This window comes from Boleophthalmus pectinirostris, unplaced genomic scaffold, assembly GCF_026225935.1.
Source record: "Boleophthalmus pectinirostris isolate CB_2022bp ecotype Guang Dong unplaced genomic scaffold, ASM2622593v1 HiC_scaffold_8, whole genome shotgun sequence".
In the NCBI taxonomy this organism is placed as follows: Eukaryota; Metazoa; Chordata; class Actinopteri; order Gobiiformes; family Gobiidae; genus Boleophthalmus; species Boleophthalmus pectinirostris.
The window spans coordinates 24,351,700-24,372,443 of NW_026571515.1; the positions used below are offsets into that span (position 1 = coordinate 24,351,700).

At 37.7% G+C, this 20,744-nt stretch overlaps 2 protein-coding genes across 2 annotated transcripts in view; both read left to right on the plus strand.

Moving 5' to 3' along the window:
- The first annotated feature begins 191 nt into the window (after positions 1–191).
- tlr9 (toll-like receptor 9) lies at positions 192–6,040 on the plus strand. Its single transcript, XM_055166417.1, is given in 4 exon segments — positions 192–890; positions 2,496–2,652; positions 2,655–5,374; positions 5,455–6,040. Coding segments are annotated over 4 exon segments (3,087 nt in total). The 5' UTR covers positions 192–887; the 3' UTR covers positions 5,662–6,040.
- Positions 6,041–6,148: 108 nt separating this feature from the next.
- LOC110164932 (ERC protein 2) overlaps positions 6,149–20,744 on the plus strand; it is a 149,591-nt gene continuing 134,995 nt past the window's right edge. Inside the window, exons 1-7 of the mRNA XM_055166416.1 lie at positions 6,149–6,287; positions 7,266–8,286; positions 9,402–10,136; positions 15,261–15,305; positions 15,961–16,116; positions 19,327–19,425; positions 20,371–20,538. Of these exons, the coding sequence (XP_055022391.1) occupies positions 7,435–8,286; positions 9,402–10,136; positions 15,261–15,305; positions 15,961–16,116; positions 19,327–19,425; positions 20,371–20,538 (2,055 nt within the window). The 5' untranslated portion in view covers positions 6,149–6,287; positions 7,266–7,434. The remainder of the gene's footprint in view (positions 6,288–7,265; positions 8,287–9,401; positions 10,137–15,260; positions 15,306–15,960; positions 16,117–19,326; positions 19,426–20,370; positions 20,539–20,744) is intronic.

A 20,744-nucleotide genomic window follows, 5' to 3' on the forward strand; every position in this document is an offset into this window, starting at 1 on the left:
TAAGATAAATAACCTTTACAATAGCCTTTCACTTCTATGCATATTGGATTCAGGTGACTACAATTCAGAAGTGAATAATTTTAAATGCATCCAGCTATTTATTATGTATTGTAAAAAAGGACATTGTACATTTAAAATACACATAAGAACAATCAGAGACTATTTTGATCAAACATAATGTGATATTTATTATCAAGTAATGTAACATAATATTTATATCCTTGAACAATCATAAATTCTTTAACTTGACATTTATTATATAGAATTTTATTCTTTACTTTCATACTTTATTATACTTCCAATGTATTCTATGCTGAATTGTAATATAGCTGACAGAAAGAATAATAATAAGCAGTTTAATCTGAACTCATTCAATTTTGAGCTGTATGTTAAATCAGCATTTTTTAATGATGTTCTAAAGAATTATAGAAAAAATGCACTCATGAAAACCTATTTAAGCATATAATTTAAGATAGCCTTTTAGATAGAATTTGCGCTAATCATGCAAACAAAATTCATTAGTAATTTACATGACAAAAAAATTGTTCCTTCGATCCTTAAATTCTAAAAATAAATCTTCATTTGAAAACAACACATTTTCCAGTCGCATAATATTGTTTCTTCTGCAAATATAATTGTCTGATGAGAAGAGGACCTTAAACTTTTGCTTCTCTTTTTTAACAGTCCCTAAACAGCAGTGGTTGTTAACACTGAAACACAGGAACATGATGATGTTATAGCTGGAGTGGGACAGTCCCTCACAAGTCAGCTGACACAGACATATAAATTACAACACACTTTCAATTCCAGTTAACTCACTGCACCAAGAGCAAAGAGGAATTATGATTTTGCTTATTTCCTAATAACATTCAATTGCATTAGAAACTATGGTAAGTGTGCATTTTCTAAATGGACATTTTTTGTATAGGATTTCATTACAAAAGAAATGAGACTTGCTGCTTGTGTGGTTTGTGACATTCAGATATGGTCAGGAAATATGTGAGCGCAGCAAAAATATACCTTCAAACCTCATGAAAACAGCACTAGAGACTGAAAGTGTACACACGGGTGTTGAACTTGAGAGCCAAATTTAAGATAACAATAAAGTTTTCTTACAGCATTAAATTGTAGCCTATACACAGGTTAATTATATGATAGGAGGAATGCTGACTGACTGGTACAGTGAGAGAATCAAGAAATTAAGAGTGTGTCATACTGCATCTGTTTTGCAATAATGCTAAAAATGTAAAAATCATGCAAAAAGTAGACCAATTTTGTAAAATGTATCTATATATGAATATTATATTAATATAAATTAAATCAGTGTTTCACAAACTTTTTTTCTGGAGACTCATGTTTTAAAAGTTGCTAATTTTTTTTTTACATTATTCCTAAATCACAAAATAAAGGTGGATTTGACCATTATTGAACATTAATGAGTATATTTTATATTCATTGAATCAGCAATAAAAGGATCCATAATTCACCTATTTGGACATTAAATGTAGCCTATTTCTTTTCAACATTCAATTGAATCAGCAATATTGGAACAAAATAGTCAATAAAATAATTACAAAAACATTAGATATTATACAAAATATGTCAACATATCAACATTTCTAATGAGATAGGTTGGCCTGTCTGAAGGTTGTGACCCAGTCATTGGGAAAAAATGAATTAAATTACTATTTATCATCCACTGCCTTCCACTGAATGCATTTGTGCAGGTTCAGCAGTATTTGGTGCATTTTTGCCTCAGCCTTTCGCTACTTCCAAGCATCATACCTCAATGGATACCAAAAACCCAGCTCATTTCCAACAGTCTTTATCTCATGCCCTTTCCATTGCACAGGCTGCACTCCTTATATTTTTGTTGTGGGTGATGGTATACCAGCCAGATGAGAGAAGGGGACAATGAACAAACTATAGGTGAAATTGAAGGCAAGCACTGTAACATCTCATTGGAGATGTTAACATGCTTGCTCCATCAGAAAAGTTACAAAATGCACTTTTAATGATGCATATTGTTGCTAGGGAAGCCTAAAATGCAGAGATTGGTTGCTAGAGTCTCTAAAAGCAAAGTAAGAGGCCCACAGAGTCCAGCATTTTGAAAATGGAGTGCTTTGTTTGAATGGTATGGTGCAATAGCATAGGACGAGGCCATACCATTAATGGATTTATATAGTTTTTTGTTTTTGTCAGTGAGCTACTGCACCTTCCTGCATTTTAAATGTAATTCTAAACTCCTCAGGAAACCAGCAAATGGGGTTCAACACTGCGATGATGATGCTTTTTTTCTAGTTTGTGGTCATTGTTGTCTAGCAGTGTGTCTTGGTCGGTACTTCCTGAAGTCTATGTTAGTTTGGTGACGTTCAGTATCAAGGTGTTGTGTCTATATCAGCTCACTTCTTCCTTTCTGTGGGTCACACTATTGCCATCATTATAATGTGTTCCCTTTTCCTGTGTTTGTGTTTAAATTCTGTTTCCTTTTTCAGGCTATCTTAACATCAGTTCTGTTGCTGGGACATCTTCCAATGATTTGGACTATAAACATGACCTTCTTCCCATGTGATGCTAGTGCCACAGGCAATGAAGTATACTGCTCTAACAGACCACTCATCCAAGTCCCCTTATTTCACTCAGAAACTGTTCACTGCTGGATTTGAGTAATACTAAATTAAGAAATCTGCAACAACGTTCTTTTCAGGGCATCCCAAACCTTCAGACTTTAAAAGTAAATTGTGTACCCAATTGTGAAGTGCTGAAGCCATACAAATTGGAAATTGAGAAATACACTTTTAGAGCTTTTCAAAAGCTTGAAACCCTCTCTCTTTATGGAAATGGCCTCTCATCTCTCCCCTGGTTACCCGAAAGTCTGAAGTATTTGGATATAAGAAGTAACAGCATTTTTCGCATTGACAGCTTAAAAACCCCCAATCTTAATTTTCTTTTGCTCTCAAAGAATTGTTATTATGCCACCAAATGCAAACAGTCTCTCCACATAGGTGAGGATGTTTTTAAAAATCTACCCAATTTAAGAAACCTGTCTTTAGGGTATAATAACCTGAAAACAGTTCCCAAAGGATTACCTTTGTCCCTTGAATATCTGGATCTAAAAGAGAACAAAATTACTGAAATACCTGATAATGCATTCTCCAATTTGACCAAACTGACTTATCTGAATTTGGAGTGGAACTGCCAGCGCTGTGACCATGCAGTAAGACCATGCTTTCCTTGTCCAGATAATGATTCTTTGAAATTAAACTCATCCTCACTATTTTGTGAAAATAGTTCCATTTCCAGTCTAAGCTTAAGAGGGAACTCCCTAAAAAAGTTTCCAGAAGGCTTTTTTTCAGCGTTAAAAAAACTGAAAAGGTTGGATTTATCAGACAATTTTCTTGCCCAAGAGATTCAAAATGGTACCTTCTTTACAGAGCTGACAGGCTTACTATGGATAAGCCTTGTTTATAACTATGATCCTAAAGTAACATACGCTGAACTCAACCTTCCATCACATCTTGCTGAAATGTCAAAGCTACAAACTCTACGTCTTACTGGTTATTTTTTCCATAAGCTGTCAAATGACAGCTATAAAGTTCTATCTAAACTTCACTATCTAAAAACTTTAGATTTTTCTATGAACTTCATAAATGTCAGTAATATGTCAGCTCTCAGCATATTACCGTCAATCAGAAATATTAACCTTTCCCAAAACATACTTAAAGGTGTCAGTTTGTGCAACAACCCTCATGTATATTCACTCTCTGCACAATCCTTTGTACAAACAGAAAGAAAAGTGCCCAATGTTGAATATAGCTCACAGGATCAGCCAGATATGATATCAGACGATACGTTTTTAACAATAGTAGACTTTAGAAGACGTATCTGCACCAATTCACTGACATTTAACTTATCTGCAAATGATATTCTCCTCCTTGACCAAGATGTGTTTAAAGGGATGGAGAATGCTGTTTGCATTGACCTTTCCCTTAACTACATGAATCAGCAATTAAAGGAAGGACTTTTCACAAATTTGAGAAATTTGTCTTATCTTGATTTGTCATACAATAGATTTGATCTTTATTACAATGAGTCTTTCAGTGAACTCAAAAACACCCTTAAGGTGTTGGACCTTAGTAATAATAATTTCCATTTTAGCTTACAGGGTTTGGGTCATAATTTTGATTTTCTTAATAATCTGACAGAATTATCAGTTTTGAGTTTAGCAAACAATCATATTGGGATGCGCATAAGCAAGAGACTTTTCAGTAGTTCCTTAAATTACTTATATTTCAACGGAAATCACTTAGGTGTTATGTGGGAACCGGAAAACTATAACTACCATTATTTTTTTCAAAATCTGACAAATCTAACTCACCTAGACATTTCTGATAATCGCCTAACTGAGATTATACCAGAAATTTTGTGTAACTTCACAACAAGCATAAGATTTCTTAGAATCAGTGGGAATGAACTGACGAGTTTTCCCTGGCAAAACCTGTCCGTATTGCTACATTTGGAATACTTGGACCTTAGTCACAATCACATTCAACATTTACCACAAAGGATACAGTTTGGAGCCAATTTTTCCACTTTGGACCTCAGCCACAATGGGATTGCTGTTATTCCTGATCTCCTTTTCTCAAACATTAAATCATTACAATGTCTATATCTCAGTAACAATCAGATAAAGGAGTTTAATCAGGAATTATTCCCAGCCCCATTCAAAAATGGTAGCACTCTACGTGAACTAAGTCTTCATTACAACCCCTTTAGGTGTGACTGTGGCACGGCTTGGTTTGCAGACTTTTTGAGTACAACTCCACTAAAGATTCCTTATCTCACCACCTTAGTGCAATGTGGATTTCCAGAGTCACAACAGGGAAAAAGCATTCTCCATTTGGCTGGACAGAGATCCTGTCAGGACATATATGGGGGTCTGGCTTTCCTCGTGTGCACCCTCTTGTGCGTGATGTTGACAGCTATTCCCCTGCTGAATCATCTCTACAGCTGGGACTTGTGGTACAGCATCCAAGTGCTTTGGGCTGGATACAGGGGTTATTCTCAGTTAGGAGGAAGTGACTCCAAACATCTTTATGATGCGTTTGTGCTGTTTGACACTAAAAACCATGCTGTAAGAGACTGGGTTTACAACGAGTTAATCTCTCATTTGGAAAACACAGAGCACCGAAAATTTAGCATTTGTTTGGAAGAGAGGGACTGGGTCCCAGGAGTGTCCTGTATAGAGAATCTACACAATGCTGTCTACAAAAGTGTGAAGACAGTGTTTGTCTTGTCCTGTGGAGGAGACACAGCAAACGGGGTAATACGCCAGGCCTTCTTTATGGTTCAGCAGAGACTTCTGGATGAAAAGGTGAGAATATTTGGTCTGTGTCATTTATGTTGTGTACAGAGTGAAGTAGGCTACAGCATGTGCCATTGTGTCCCTCACAGGTAGACTCAGCTGTACTAGTGCTGCTGGACGACATGTTTCCAAAACTCAAGTATCTGCAGCTGAGAAAAAGACTGTGCAGGAGGTCTGTTCTGTCCTGGCCCAAAAACCCAAAGGCTCAGCCTCTGTTCTGGAATCATCTGAGGATAGCTTTATCTTTGGACAACCTCAAGTTTTATGACAAAAACATGAGTGAAAGTTTTGTCTAACTAAAGCTACTGTACAATTACATTACATTCCCTATGGCTTTAAACGCTCTTACGAACAGTAGAGCATAATGCAGTTTTAAATGTAATGTGTACGTGAATTTTAAAAGTAGTAGCCCTACTTGTTTCACTAATAGATGATTCATAAATGTGGTTAATGCATTTTCTGTGTAACTAAAGCAACTTCCCTCTTCTGTATCATGTGACAAACGTTTCTGCTTTATTGAATTTTTTATTTTTTTTTCCACCATTTTGCTCTAATTAATACAGTGTAAATCGAACTAAAAGTTCCCAGTAAAAAGGTGTTTAGGAAAATGTAAATCTTTCTTATCGTCTCTGTATTTAAATATTAAAAATCAGAACTGGTTGGTTCCGACATGCATATCTTTGAACTTTTTGCCTCACCTAAGCTTGAAGAGGAGAATCCATCAGGCATCCTAAACACAGAACCAGCCGCGCAGCCGCGCGCCTGCGGGAGCGCGCTGCTGCTGCCTGTTGGTCAGTGCGGGACAGCACAGGTCACAGCTGAGCCGGAGCCGATGGCATCATGGAGCCTCCGAGGTCCGCCGCTTCATTTCTCAACTGATGGAGAGCTGTATCAGAAACGCGGGGCAGTTTGGATTGCACAGGTGAGATATGTCCGAACTACATAATGTAGTCTACATTTAAATGGATGTATAGTTTGTATTTTGCGTAAAAGATTAATTATTATGTAATGTTCCATCTTGAACCAAGCGCAAATTCCCATAGCCATGTGTATGAGCAAGAAACTAATCCTTTATGGCACGGTTGTAGTAGATCTATCTTGGTTATGTCATTTCACGTTTTAATCGTGCGAACGACATGGCCTGTGAGTTTACTTTGAGTATAGACTGCACTTTGACTCTATGTCACTTGCGATTGTGTGCTATATGTTAACTAAATTATCTTTGGACTGTAGAATTCTTATGAATTCTTCTTCTTCTGAATTCTTTCTTGCAAAACCTGGTGTCTAATTTTGAAGCAGCCTTAACTGAAATGTTAAAGTTTATAAGAGTCCCTTATTCTTTTCCGCGAATATGTGTGGGGCTAAGGCTCTTAGCATTACATTTTTACTTTCTTTTCTTATAGCCTACTTTGCAAGGAAAATGTAGGCAGCTATTTTAACTTAAAAATGTCAGCATTGTGTTGGGCCTATAGACTATAATTTTGTATTAAAATGTTTTAGTACATTCAGACTGCTGACATAGCTGTCACAGAATAATGACAATGTAATGACTGACAGACATTTCCAACCAATCTCTCAGTTGTATCACGTGCAGTGATTCCCTGCACCCAATCCCCTTGGATTAGAGGAGGGATTATGATTTGGATTTTCCAATGCTTTCTGCCACTGTCCCTAATGGTGTGTTATGAGCCGCTGTATCTTTTTATGATAAACATCTTTTATAGTGTTTGGAACCTTATTCGATCTTAGCTCCCTTTACGTTTGTGTTACTTAGATAATATTTCAATGTACACGTAACAGTGTAGAAGAATAATGCTGAGGGGCCTACATTTATTTTCACCATAATAAACATGTTTATGTTGCTTTGTCTTAATTTTTTTTTCTTTCTTTTTTTCCGCAGATACCAGGATGTCCTGCACAGTCAAAAATGCCTTTGCCTTTGGTGCTGAATAAAATTCAGCATCATGCCTAGAAAATGGACAAAATGATGAAAAGTGCAGCCTTAACTTAATTAAAAGACAATGCATGTCTGTATGTTTTAGTTGGATATACAATATTGCCATACAAAAATGCCTTTAAATATTAGAGCAAAACCTGCTCAGAGCAAGCTGTCTGCTGTGTCAAAGAGTAGCGGCCATGCTGCTGCCAGTGTGCTCCATTCTCGTGTTTCCAGGGCCCCTAAACATGCAAAAGGCAAGACTTTAACTTCCACCCCAGGCTGCCGCTCTGGTCTAGAGCCGGGCTCAGTGTCAGGGGGTGTGCCTGCACCAAGCTCCAGACCAGAGGGACCCAGGTCTCTTTCCAAATCAAGTTTGAAGGTGAAACAGAACACAGCATCAGAGAAAACAACTAACTATGGCCTAGGAAGTGGCTCGGGTGGGAAGACCCTCTCCATGGAGAACATACAGTCTTTAAGTGCTGCCTATGCCACTTCAGACACAACGTATCCCACTGACTGTGATCCCTTAGAGCAATCTGGGCATCCCAAAGGCACTTTGTCTCTGGGCCGGAGCACTTACCACTCTCACACTGGACCACCGGCAGCCTCCGGCAGCAGTCCTAATATTGCCTCATCCAGATCACCGCCACAACCACAGTCACGCCAATGTGGAGACCAGAGCACACACAACACATGTAGTCCACAGCAGCAGTCTGCTAGGCATCCACACACTCTCCAGGCTTCTACCTTTGATCTCCATACTGAGCTGAGAGAGCTAAGGAGAGAAAATGATCACCTAAAGCGAGAAATGGATGGAGGAAGAGAAGAAAGAATTGGTGATAACAGCAGTGCCAGTATGTGGAGCAACTCCGAGTTAAAGCAAGGCAAAGGGTTCATGCCAGAGGACAGAATGAGAGGCTCAATTCTGAAAGACCAGTACAGGAACCACCATGACCAGCACAGGGACCACGAGGAAGTGGAGGTGATTTCAATTGTGCTGAAGATGTCTGTTTTAGATTTGCTAATATTATGAACATATTATAAAATAAGCCTGACTATTACTGTAGTCTTCTCAACATTTCAGAAGACTGCAGTTTGGCAAATCTTTGGAATATACCTAATAGATTGCCAAAAGTTGTACTTTTCAGTGTCACATGATTTTTTTTTTACAGTAATAAGAATTGAAACCTACATTTGACAGACAATGGATGATATTAATTAAAAAAACAAACAAACAAAAAAAAAACAATAGAGGCGTGCAGCCCTTAGTTTCTTTTCCCCTACCTTTACCCATTCTTCGATATCATAGTTTAAATCAGCCAGAGGAAGTCTTTTTTCCTATCTGTGTTTTATCTGTGCCCACACTGCCCTGATTTATCCAGTTCTCTTATTGTTTTCCTTTTCATGTGAACATTTTTCACAGCATTTGCCCTTTTTAGAGTTTAGTCGACTGGCTGACAGGACAACTTAGTCATTAGCATAGAAAGTGTCACCTTTTCCCTCAACTGTGTTTTTTTTCCCCATTTTCTCCTGTTGTCCTCCATCTGCTTATTTTGACTTTGTGTTTACCCTGTTTGTAAAATACATACCATCCTTAAGGCCAGTGCACACACATATTCATCCATTACTTGAACAGATTGCTTACCCTATATTTCTTCTGTATTTGTAACGCACTAGTACCCAATGTATATACATTTTCCCAAAAATCTGGTCTAGTGAATGGTGATTTATCTTTTCTTTCTCTGCATTTCTTTGTTATTCCTACACATTTTTCATCATTGCCTCATGGTTGTCCATTTGCCCTCTGCTGCAGCAACCTCAAGTCATTTCCTGAGTTTTCCCTTCATTTTCAAGATAAATGTCACCTCCTCCTGTTTCAAGTTGGTAAAATATATACGTATGTATTTTAGGATGCTGTAGTTTATCATTTAATTTCAACACTTCAACACTGTTGTATATATATATATCTTTCAGCTTTTTCGAACAGTGGGAATACAAAAAAAAAAGGTTTGTTTCAAGCAACCTTCTTAACCCATTCTACTTATATGAATATGACAAAAATTTTAATCTATTTTTTGTGTTCCTTTTTAATTGCAGATTCCATTGACAGTCCATGAGCTTCAAGAGGAGATCAGAGCACATCGAGAAATGAACGGTCGTTTGAAGCATCAGTGGTATCAAGGAAACTCCCTCCTTTTGGACGAAGAGCACAGAGGGGACCACAGCCCTGGCCCCAGTCCCAGGCAGAGCCCTAGCCACCTACATAGTCCCAGTCTAAAGAAAAGCCCCAAACCCAGCCCATCCAACACTATGACCTTACTACGACCGCAAGAAGCAGATATTATCATCCATAGCCCTGCTCATGGGTGTAGCCCTGTGGGCTCTGCCCAGAGAGTGAGTCTAACCAACACTCTCCACTCAGGACCTAGAAAAAGTCCAAATGTAACTCATTACAGCTCGAGTCATGGGTCAGCTAGAGCGCCAAGCCCTAATTATCAGCAACCCTGTAGCCCCTGCCAGGTACCTGGCTGTGACTGCTGCTCTTCACCTCCTCCTCTGGATTCATCTGCAGAGAACTACTTCCGCTTACAGTCAGAGCATGATCGTCAAGCCAAAGAGCTGTTTATGCTGAAGAAAACCATGGAGGAGATGGAGAAGAGAATAGACTGTCAGAAGCAGACATTGGGGGCCCGGGACGAGAGCATCCAGAGGCTACTGGAGATGCTGCAAGGCCAGAGTCAGAACCAGAGGGGCTGGGGACAAAGGACTGGGGTTATCTCTGCAGCAACTCAAGAGGCTGAAGCCCAGCTGGAAAACATGCAAACCAGAGAGGTGAGTGATTAGTAGTGCATGGCATCCAGGTTTTATAGTTTTTCTCTGTTGTTTTGACTCATTTCTTAAAACAGAAATGACATTCTTAAAACTATCATTTGGCCAAACAGTCTGATAGTTCTGCACATTACAGCTCACCAGCAAAAGCTCATATCTCTCCCAAAACTGTTCACACGTGCTTCAAAGCAGATTCCTTTCCCATATAAAGAGTCAGGACCATCAAAATTGCAAAGATCCTTCTCAATTGCTTTGGCTCTTTTGCATTCACTTAGTGCTTTTGTCCAAAATAACCTGGCTGGTCCAGCACCAAACACCATGGATCACCTGCAAAAGCTAAAATCACTCCCAAAACACTTAACCCTTGTGTCAAAACTAAATAGAAATAGTCATTGCCCCCAAAATGCATCGTCCCTTTGGCCTTGTGTCAGCACTGCAGCTCAAAATGCTTAGATGTTTTGTCACTATGGCAGAGGTCTAACTAACACAATACAATTATGGATAAAACTGAAAAAGGATTTCATAGTAAGAGCAGCCTCCAAAGCTTGACATCACACTCTGCACTTATATTGCCAACAAAACTAACCATTTTATTCACACACATAAAGTCATTTCCATACATTAGAGTACATAAAAAGAAAATGTATACAGTATTCTGTACATGTACCAAATATAAACAGAAAAAAAAAAAAAAAAAAAAAGCAAATAAAGTTTCTACAGTAACATTTTGACTGGTCGCAATCTTCACCCTCCCTCTAATGACTGCGAAGAAGTCATCAACAGCACAAATGTTTCAATCTCCTCCCCTGTGATGTCCTCGCACGCAGCATCTATTCCATGGAGCAGGGACCTTTGGTCTGGAGCCCAATGGTCATACACTCTCCACCTCCAAGTGGAAAAAAACTCCTCAATCAGATTGAGGAAAGGAGAGTATAGTGGTAGTAGGTCCATGAGCATCTTTAGATTGGAAGTGAACCAGGCCACGGTGGAAATTCATACTGTCCCACATGGTCACACATAGTGTGATAGGAAGTTCTAATTTCACATGACTGACATTTACTGTTATGAATTTATCAAATGTTCCAAGAAAGTACATATATGGTGTTCATGATATCATGTTCTTGACTAATTTTAACAATTGAACAGACTATTGTGCATATGATGACTCAGACAATTAAATCATGCTGACATGATTTGGAGAGAACTGCCATTAGACTGAAAATCAACTCATCACTTTAGGTCAGCAAGATCTATTTCTTTGTAAAAATGTGCTAAATGTGGGCTCATTGTGCTAACTGTAGGCGACTTGTACTGAACCATGTGCAAAGATGCACTGAGACACTTGAGACATGTGCAAAGACAGTTGCAATTTGATGAAATCAGTGAGAAATGCCATTTTGTTATGAACAACTGCAAGGTGGTTTGGAGATTTGTCCATGTTGTTTGAGCCAAACCAATGGAGAAAAACTGTAATTCATGAAAATGATGATTGGTTGGTTTTGGATTGTTTGAAAGTTATGTGTGTATATATATATATATATATATATATATATATATATATATATATATATATATATATATATATATATATATATGTAGAATGTGTCACTTCCAAGTCCAAGACGGGCAGAATTATGACCAAAAAAAAAAGAAAACAAAAAACAAACACAAAACAATATGTATGTAAATAGTTGTAAATAGTTTTGTAAGTGCATTGTTTTAACTTGTCTTTTTTCTAGGGTGACAGTTTAACATCTGTGCAGTGACAACAGATGAAAATTAGTCTTGTGGCTAAATCTGATGTATTTACAGAAATGTTTATTAGTGGACACTGTCCTGGTCAAATAAATAAATAAATAGACAGACAGACAGACAGACAGAGAAAGAAAAGATAGAACAGCTGTGAAGTTGCCCGTTGGACTCGGAAGTGACATCATCACTGAACAACTGTATAAAGGGGTGATTTGTTATTCTGACATGGCATTAGGGCTGGGCCATATGGCATTGAAAATTAAATCACAGTTTGATCCATGTGATGATCTGCTATTTAGGTGGAACTGCCAAATCATGTTTGACAGATTTACTCTTTAACTCAGCTCTATGCTCAAACACAGACAGCAGCCACTACCACCTTATAGTGCTCCATTTAACCAGTTACATTACATTATATTAACATTCAAAAGAAGCATATTTCTTTATTGAGTTCTTATTCATTTTATAAAGATACAGTGTACATAAGCTCATTACTTTGCATATTTCCACAATAAATTTGAAATAGTATGATTATTAGTAGTAGTAAACTCTTGAACAAATACAAGACAGACTTAACAGTTTTCAAAAACAGTAAAACATTTATTCTTCGTATACAGACTCTATAGTCTGATACAAACCTTTACAGACAGAGGATTGCTCTAGACCTAGAAACGACTGAATCTCGACCTTGGTTAAAATGTGATAAATTGCATATGTGGCCCTGCGTATAGGTACTGATGTACAGTTGGTGTATTCTTGTCCACACACCTGTTTATTTTTAACTCCTAAATCTTCTTAGCTGAGACTCTCACTGCCGCTCTCTGAGAGCATGTAGCACTTTCTTCCTTTAGGTTATGCTTTTACTGTTTGGTTATTTTTCTTCCATGATTCTAAATGGGTGTTCTTTCAGATATGGCACCGTGGTATCAGTAGCTTGTTATCTCCCCCCTTTCCATGGACTCTTCCATGCATTTCTCTTTTCTTGAGTGTCACGCTTGAACATTTTTGTCCTGTCCTTTTGGTTTGGAATCTAAACATGCTCTGTAGAAGGTGAGTTTTTCTGCAACAGAAACTTGAATATCACACGACTAGTGATAGTACTTATGAACTTATCACATACTCTGTAAGTCATGTCTGAGTGATGGAAAATAGTGCCTTCATATTGAGGGATGAACTTTTTATCTCCAGGTGCATATATATGATTCAAATATGTGTATACATTTGTTAGATTATTGTTTTGTGTGCTGTAGTAGATTCTATTATAAATATTAAACTTCCTGTGTTGCAATACTATGAATGGACACATGGAGGCAGTGTTTGGTTAGAATTGACATTCACAGTTGAGCGTAGACATGTATACAGGTTACACACGCTGAGAGGCACAAATCTGGACCTAATCGACACTCCCCAGTCTCTAGGTCCCTGTAGACCTAATAATAACAGCTGCACCTCTGCTTTGGTGCAGTCTGACTGGCTGCCAAGGGTGCACACACGTTTTTCTGTTCAAGTCATATATACTTTATTGAAATATCATTAGAGTTTTAACTGCCTTTTGCTTTTGCTTTTATTATAACTTTGTAAGTTATTAATTAAATGATATGCTTTTCAGGCAGTTGTGCTAAATACTACTACTACTACTACTACTACTAATAATAATAATAATAATAATAATAATAATATAAACTAAAGTAAACAGACATTTAAAAGGCATTTTTTTAGACATGCTTATTGAATCACTATGGATTGTTGGGAAATTTTTATACAAGTTTATAATTATTTACTCACTTTTAATATTCATTTATTTATTTGCACTTAAACTACACTGGGGAATGATGATTATTTAAATGTATTGGCCAAGTGGTAAAAGTAGTAGTTATGAAAATATACATAACAACAGACCAAGGTGAATTAAAATAAACAAATAAAACAAAACAAAAAGAAAGAAAGAAAACCCATTAAACTTGATTACCATCAACAGTAAGAGGGCAATCTTCACATTATTATTCAGTGCTTTTTCTTTGATCTTTTCCAAATGTACATAACTAATACTTACTATGATATATGTAGATATTTTCTCTACCTTTTGGCCCTATAGTTCCTCATTGTGTTATGTAGTAGATTCACTTGGATATCTGTGTTTGTGTCTGGGGTAGGCATAGAGATACCATTAATTATTGAAAAAAAGAACGTAGGCGCATGTGCCGGCAGAAAGTGTTGCTAAGCAAAAGCATTTGAATGCCAGAGACATCTGAGACAGACAGAGAAAACATGAGATAAGATAAGAAACTGTCAAAACAGTGGCAGGTATGTTTAATCAATAGCCCTGGACATGTCCATGCTGCAGTAGTGGGATCAGGAAGGCAATGAGAAGAGAAGCAAACACCTGCTTTTGGAAATGGAATAATCTTTGAATGAGTGACAAATCCAACTGGATTATAAAAATAGTCAATTTAAGGATGTACTCTCAGATACAGTTGGTCTGCATCCTGAAAGTGTAGAGGAAAAGCAGAGTACAGATCTTAGGGTGTTTTGTCGCTGACTCTGAGTCTGTGGGAGTCAGTGTGAAGATGATCAACCGCCAGGCTTATTTTTATCGGGTCCCACCGCAGGAGCTCCATCGTCGGAACCAGCTCCAGGCTGAGCCTGTGAAAAGCAGGGCTTTGCAGACTGTCATCGATATGAAGGTAGGACCCGTTGTGGGAGCCTAGGTCAGGTCATCACTCAAGAGTTCTGCTTGAATTCAATTTTTTTTTTATATCTAATTAAAGGTCATCTAAAATGCTGAAATGTTATCTGTTTCAGTTTGTCAGTAGTAGTTTTTTTTTTTTTTTTAAGTGTGGGTAGAGGGTTAGGCTGTAAATCCAGACACAAACACACATGTAAGCCTATCACAAACAATGTTTCGTTGCTCCCTTTCGTCTGAATGGCAGCCTTGCCCAAATGAACACTATTATTGGCCCATGTGGAGCCAAGCACTTATTCAATTTGTTTCAAATGTCACATATGGAAGCTTTCACTTTTTTCTGAAGCCTTTGAAGTTGAGAGAGCTGTGAAACATGCAGTTGACTCCACATGTTTCTCTGACACACATACACTAGAACAGTTTCATTCAGCACTGATGTTCCTAAAGAGCCTCCTTTGCTGTAAAACCACAATTATTTTTACACAAGCTGTGTTTCTATATATTAACTCAGTGCACATGTTACTTAAAATATACAGTGTTCATGTGAGATGACAACTCATATTTAATTTTTGCATTTTTTGCATTTAGGCTAGGAAAGACAAAACATAACTAGATGAGAAAATGTTTTCAAAAAGAATAATGACCACCACATGTTCTAGAAACAACTCTGTTTTTGTTTTTTCTAATTACAGACCACCAACCCACCTTTTTGTTTTGACCCTGACGTTGTTTGGCAGGTAGAGTAACAAATGTTGACCTTTTAGGATGAATTAATATTTGATTATTCTGCCCACATCTGCTTGTGTTTGAAAGCAAGACATGTCAAGTTTGCAAAGCAGAGTGTTTTAAGTCAATGCCTTTGCTTGAGTTTGTGTCCTTGCATGTCCCTGGTTGGTGTTGTCCATGCAATGTGATGTCAGTATAGCTTTTCACATCTGCATGCTTCCTTTGAGAATATACTGCTACACACCTCACTCACAGTGGAACACAATGGCAGCACTGGTCTGAGGTGGGATCACACTGGCAACCAGAGTTTGTGGGTGAATCACCACTGGGCCTCAAGAGTGACAAAGCTAATGTCAAATGCTCATGATTTGTGCACTTTTTCACTGGTGGCACAAAGCAAACTATTAGTTCACTTTTCATCCAAGAGTTAGCATTTATTTATATCTGACACATTTCTGAGTGTGTCTCATAAAGCGACCTCCAGATTTGGTTGTGGTTAAATGTTTAACCTATTTTGCAGCATGTGCATTAATCATTTGTATATCTGCTATTTGTCTTAATCAAGCATGTGTCATATACATGTCACATACAATCTCTAGCTTCATTTATTTATACTTGGTCAGTCTATCGCTGACTCTTTCTGCGTGCTTTTTGTTGCCGGTTCAGGACACCAAAATCTCATCCCTGGAGAGGAACCTCAGGGACTTAGAGGATGAGGTCCAGATGTTAAAGACCAGTGGCCTGCTGCACCCTGACGACAGGCAGGATGAGCTCAAGCAGGTGGAGGTCTACAAGAGCCACTCCAAATTCATGAAGACTAAGGTAGACTTCGAAAGCTAACTGATACATGGATGATTTTCTATCATGATGTGAAGGCATGCCATAATGTGGACGACTGTTCAAATAAATACTCCAAATATAAACACTCACAGATACAAGCAGTGATGGAAGGAATATTGAGAATTTGTACTCAAGCAAAAGTACATAGCAAAAATGTCCTCAATTACATTAAAGTACTGGTGCCACATTTGTACGCATGAATAATACTACTCAAAGTACTCGTTGTTTTTTCTGCGTTTTAGTTTTTAGATGAATCATTCATGCAAAATTTTATTAATTAAACACTCTGAAACTGAATTGCCATACACTAGCAATTCACATATTGTCTGAGCTCTGGCCAATCAGAGCAGGTGATGCAGTGCTGTCATGTGTGAGCAGAGACAGCGGGGAGATTATAGGCTCTATTCACACTTACATCACAAACCAGGAAGACGTTTGGAAACATGCGATGACAACTTCCGGTGTAGTTATTGACACTGGTCTCACCGACTGACAGTGATAAAACCCATTGAAATAAATGTGATTAGCAGTAAAATGAAGACTGCATACTAGGTGTGTAACAATAACTGCAATATCATGTTGTTAGAGGTCTCACAATAATATTGTGGACCATCACAATATATCCAATCACAAGTCTCTTTGCTTAAATAAATAGTTGTGATGCAGAAATGGCTAAAAAAAAAACAAAAAAAAACAAAAAAACTACATAGACCATGATCCTTTTCTTCATTTCAGTGTAGACGACATGAAGAAATAACTGTTCTTACTTTTAAATCTTAATTATTTGGATTAAGTCTTACAAAGGCATTTTTAGTGGAAAAAGTAGCATATTCACAATTTTGTGAGCCTCCACAAAATATCGCAATAAATATTGTACCGTGGGGTTCATACCATGATGATATCGTATCGTGAGACTTGTATATCGTTACACCTCTACTGCATACGTAGGTGCTGTTTGGAATCATCTGGAATTTGGTGCCCTCATCTCGTCTAATCGCATGTATCCAGTGCGCTCGGAGTTGTGTGTCAGAGGGGAAATGATGAAAAATGAGGTATGGTTGTAACTGTTGAATAGCCAAACATTACGGAACACAGTGACATGGAGATGAAGAAAACTGGGCCTGGAAAGTTGTAATCGCTTCTTTCCAAATGTCTTCCTGGTTTGTGACATAAGCAAGAATAGAGCCTATTGGGACTGTACTCAGCAACTCCTAGTAATTTAAATTTGAATTTAAGTTTATTGTAGGTAATTGCATCAACATAGTTAGAAAAAAATCCAATTTAAAAATTTTATTTTATTAAATAAAGATTTAAAAATCAAACCAAAAAAGAACAGTTACTTCAAATTGCTTTCCACCTATAAATAGGTTTATAGTTTATTCTGTTTGATAAAATTATGCAGTAGAGCATGCATATAAAATAAGTCTTAACACAAAAGAAATCATTGTTTATAGTCTTTAGTTGGATTCTATTGCTGTTTGTGTGTCTTAATTTCTCTACTATTCTCGAATAAAGATCAACACATTATCTGCTCTTCTCTCTGTGTGCGGTTACATACTCATCCTATCAGCTTGCACTACATGGTGTCTTTTTACCAGGCTATTATCAGCTGTCAAAAAGAGCTTACAAAGGCTAACTAGAGTTCCCAACCACCAAGACCTCAAACTTTCATACTTGTGTTGAGTTTCTAGTTGCATAGTCGGGATAGCTGAAACTGCATGTGAAAATGTACCCCTGGATTTATTAAAAGTGCTCTTTGTGAGGCCGTCAGGGCGTTTGTCATTGCAGTGAGGAAGCTCCTGATGCAATCATAAAAGAGATGTTTTTGTGAATGGGCCTGGCTGACAGGTTAATGTGGGGTCGCAGAGACAGAGGACAGAGCTCTTTCCTCACCTGTTTTGACCTTGCCCAGAATGCATCACTCAGTCTGCTTGCTCTGCTCGCTCTCAGCTTTCTACGTACAGTCTGCCAGAAGCGCCATGCCCTAAACACATATTCATTTCATGTGCTCTAAATATTTAAATTATTAAAGGCTCACTCATGTGGTGTTTGGAAATAATAAAGTGGAAACAGGTCAAACTGTACTATCACGTAGCACTTTAAACTGAAACCATTTAGCCTGCTAGATAATTGTCTAAGTAATTTTTCAGGGTTTTCTGGAAAATTTAAAATAAACTGTCTATATGATGACCTCGGCTGGGTTTGCTTGGCTGTAAAAGTCTTTCTGATTAGCCGTGGACAGAGCACCTACATATGCTACAGGTTCGGGAAAGTAGAATGAGACAAAAAGACTGTATTGTTTCTTTTGGAAAATTTTGTCTTTTGCATTAACTGATCCTTCAATGCTTCAGCAACTACAGGTCCCATCCTCAGACCTTAAACCTTGATCAAACGTATCGAGATAGAGGATTAGCCTATTATGCATCTTTACATTGGTGGAGAATTAGGCCCAGTCATTCAATCATTTCCATTCTGGGTGTGAGTACGTCTATTACAATAACAAAATTTGAAGAGCAATATATTGATGAAGTTTATATAGACGATAAAACGATAATACTGAAACAAATTTATGCCCAGACAAAAGCAGACTCTAAATAAGATTTGAACCACGACACTATTCTAAACCTACAATATATATAAAATCATGAGTGGCCATAAATAAATAGCAGAATTAAAAAGTTTAATACTAAGTTTGCATCTGTATTGAGTCTTAGAAGTAATATTTGCAACTTTTTACATCTTAATTTTTGTTTTACAGCATTTTCCAGTAGTGCAAAAAATTTACATGCAAGGAATGTTGACTCCCCCAAAATATTGTTCCATCTTTCATGTATTGAACATTGATATAGTAATTCCTGCAATAACAATAGGTGTGAGTATGGTGTTGTAGGCAAACTCACAATTACATACTTGGGGTATCTTTGACAGTTTTACCTCTGGATGGAAAGAGAGTGAGAAAAGTACCACAAGACGACAGGCTGACTACACTACCACAACTCTCCCACTTCTCTTCAAACGTTTAAATATTGTAATCTTTTGAATATTTGTCATGATCACTACAGACCACAAGCATAGCTCTGTGGCTGGTTTTGGGGAGCGTGGAGTATGTGAAGTCTATAACCACTCTGGCAGCAGACCTTGTGTCATTATTGGAAGCTGGCTGTCTTCTTTGTCTCCTGTGTGTCTCTATAGGAGCGGACCTTGTCTCCATGTGTGTCTCAGAGCTCCATCAGACCAGCTCCCACCTTCCTCCTCCCTTCCACACAGCCCTGGATCACAGAGCAACCAGAAGTACCCCATCCTCATTATTTCTTTCACTTCACATTTTCTTCACCCCCTCTCATTTATTTCATTTGTCATGGTCCTATACTAATGTTGGACCATTTCCATCATCCTGGGGCTTTAGTACCTCTAATAACCGCCCCACCGTTTACCCCCGTGTCTCCTGTTACACTGTACTGGCTCTCTTGGGTTCTGTCTCTGAGTGTACTTTCTAGTTTTGGGTCGGTCACAGTGGAGAGTTCCCATGTCTCGAGGTGACCACTGCTTACACAATCAGACAAATCTCTCCTAAAATCAGCCTTGTGCATATTTGGCGCCAGTAGACAGATGGCAATCTTCAGCACATAGCCAGCCCCAGTGCAGAAACCTCCCACTGTTAGTGCATTTGATTTCCTTTGTGGTTCCTGACCTGTTCTGCAGTATATGGCATTCCTTTAATATATTGACTATGAAAGTGCATGTTTGTTTGCTCTGTGTGTTCTTGGTTGAATATGGCCTGAAAGTATCAGTCAGTAGTTCAATGCATACAACTAGTTTGATTACAGTTGTAAATGAAAATGAATTATGTATCCGGAGCTTCATAACAAGGTGTGATTTTATATTTTCTAAGCTTCTCAGTGCTAAATTGATACACATTTGATTCAACTTATGTTATTTCAACTTATGTAATTTTATTTTTTATTTTTTTATTAATAATGATTCATTATAATCATTGATTTTAAACTAGATGAAAGTATTGTTTTTAATGCATAGAAAATGAACATGAAACATATTTATAATGTGTAAACTGTTGCATTATTCTTAATAAGAATTCTTAACAAGAACCATAACCAAATCAAAATATTTTGTTAGAACAAAAGGTCAGCGGTTCCTTCATCCGGCAAACTTGCGATGTACATAGAGGTCTTTGATTCTTCCTGTTATAATGCGCTCTTTTTTAAACATGTTTTTCAGATTGACCACCTGAAGCAAGAACTGAGCAAGAAGGAGACTGAGATGCAAACCTTACAGACCAAGTTGGAGACACTGACCAATCAGAATTCAGACTGCAAGCAGCACATCGAGGTGCTTAAGGAGTCACTCACCGCCAAGGAGCAGCGTGCCAATACTCTTCAGACAGAGGTGAGTGCGCTCTTTCACACAACAACAAATGGGCATTTTAGTTTATACAATTACAAATAATAACTGTTATACAGTAAAAGAGATTCCAGATTTTTAAGTACAGTGAAGTCGGAAATTGTTTTCTTGGAGATCTTTTGTTTCCCAATTGACTATGGTCTGCTGACTATGCCCATTCATCTTAAGAGGAAGCAATTAGGGACAGAATA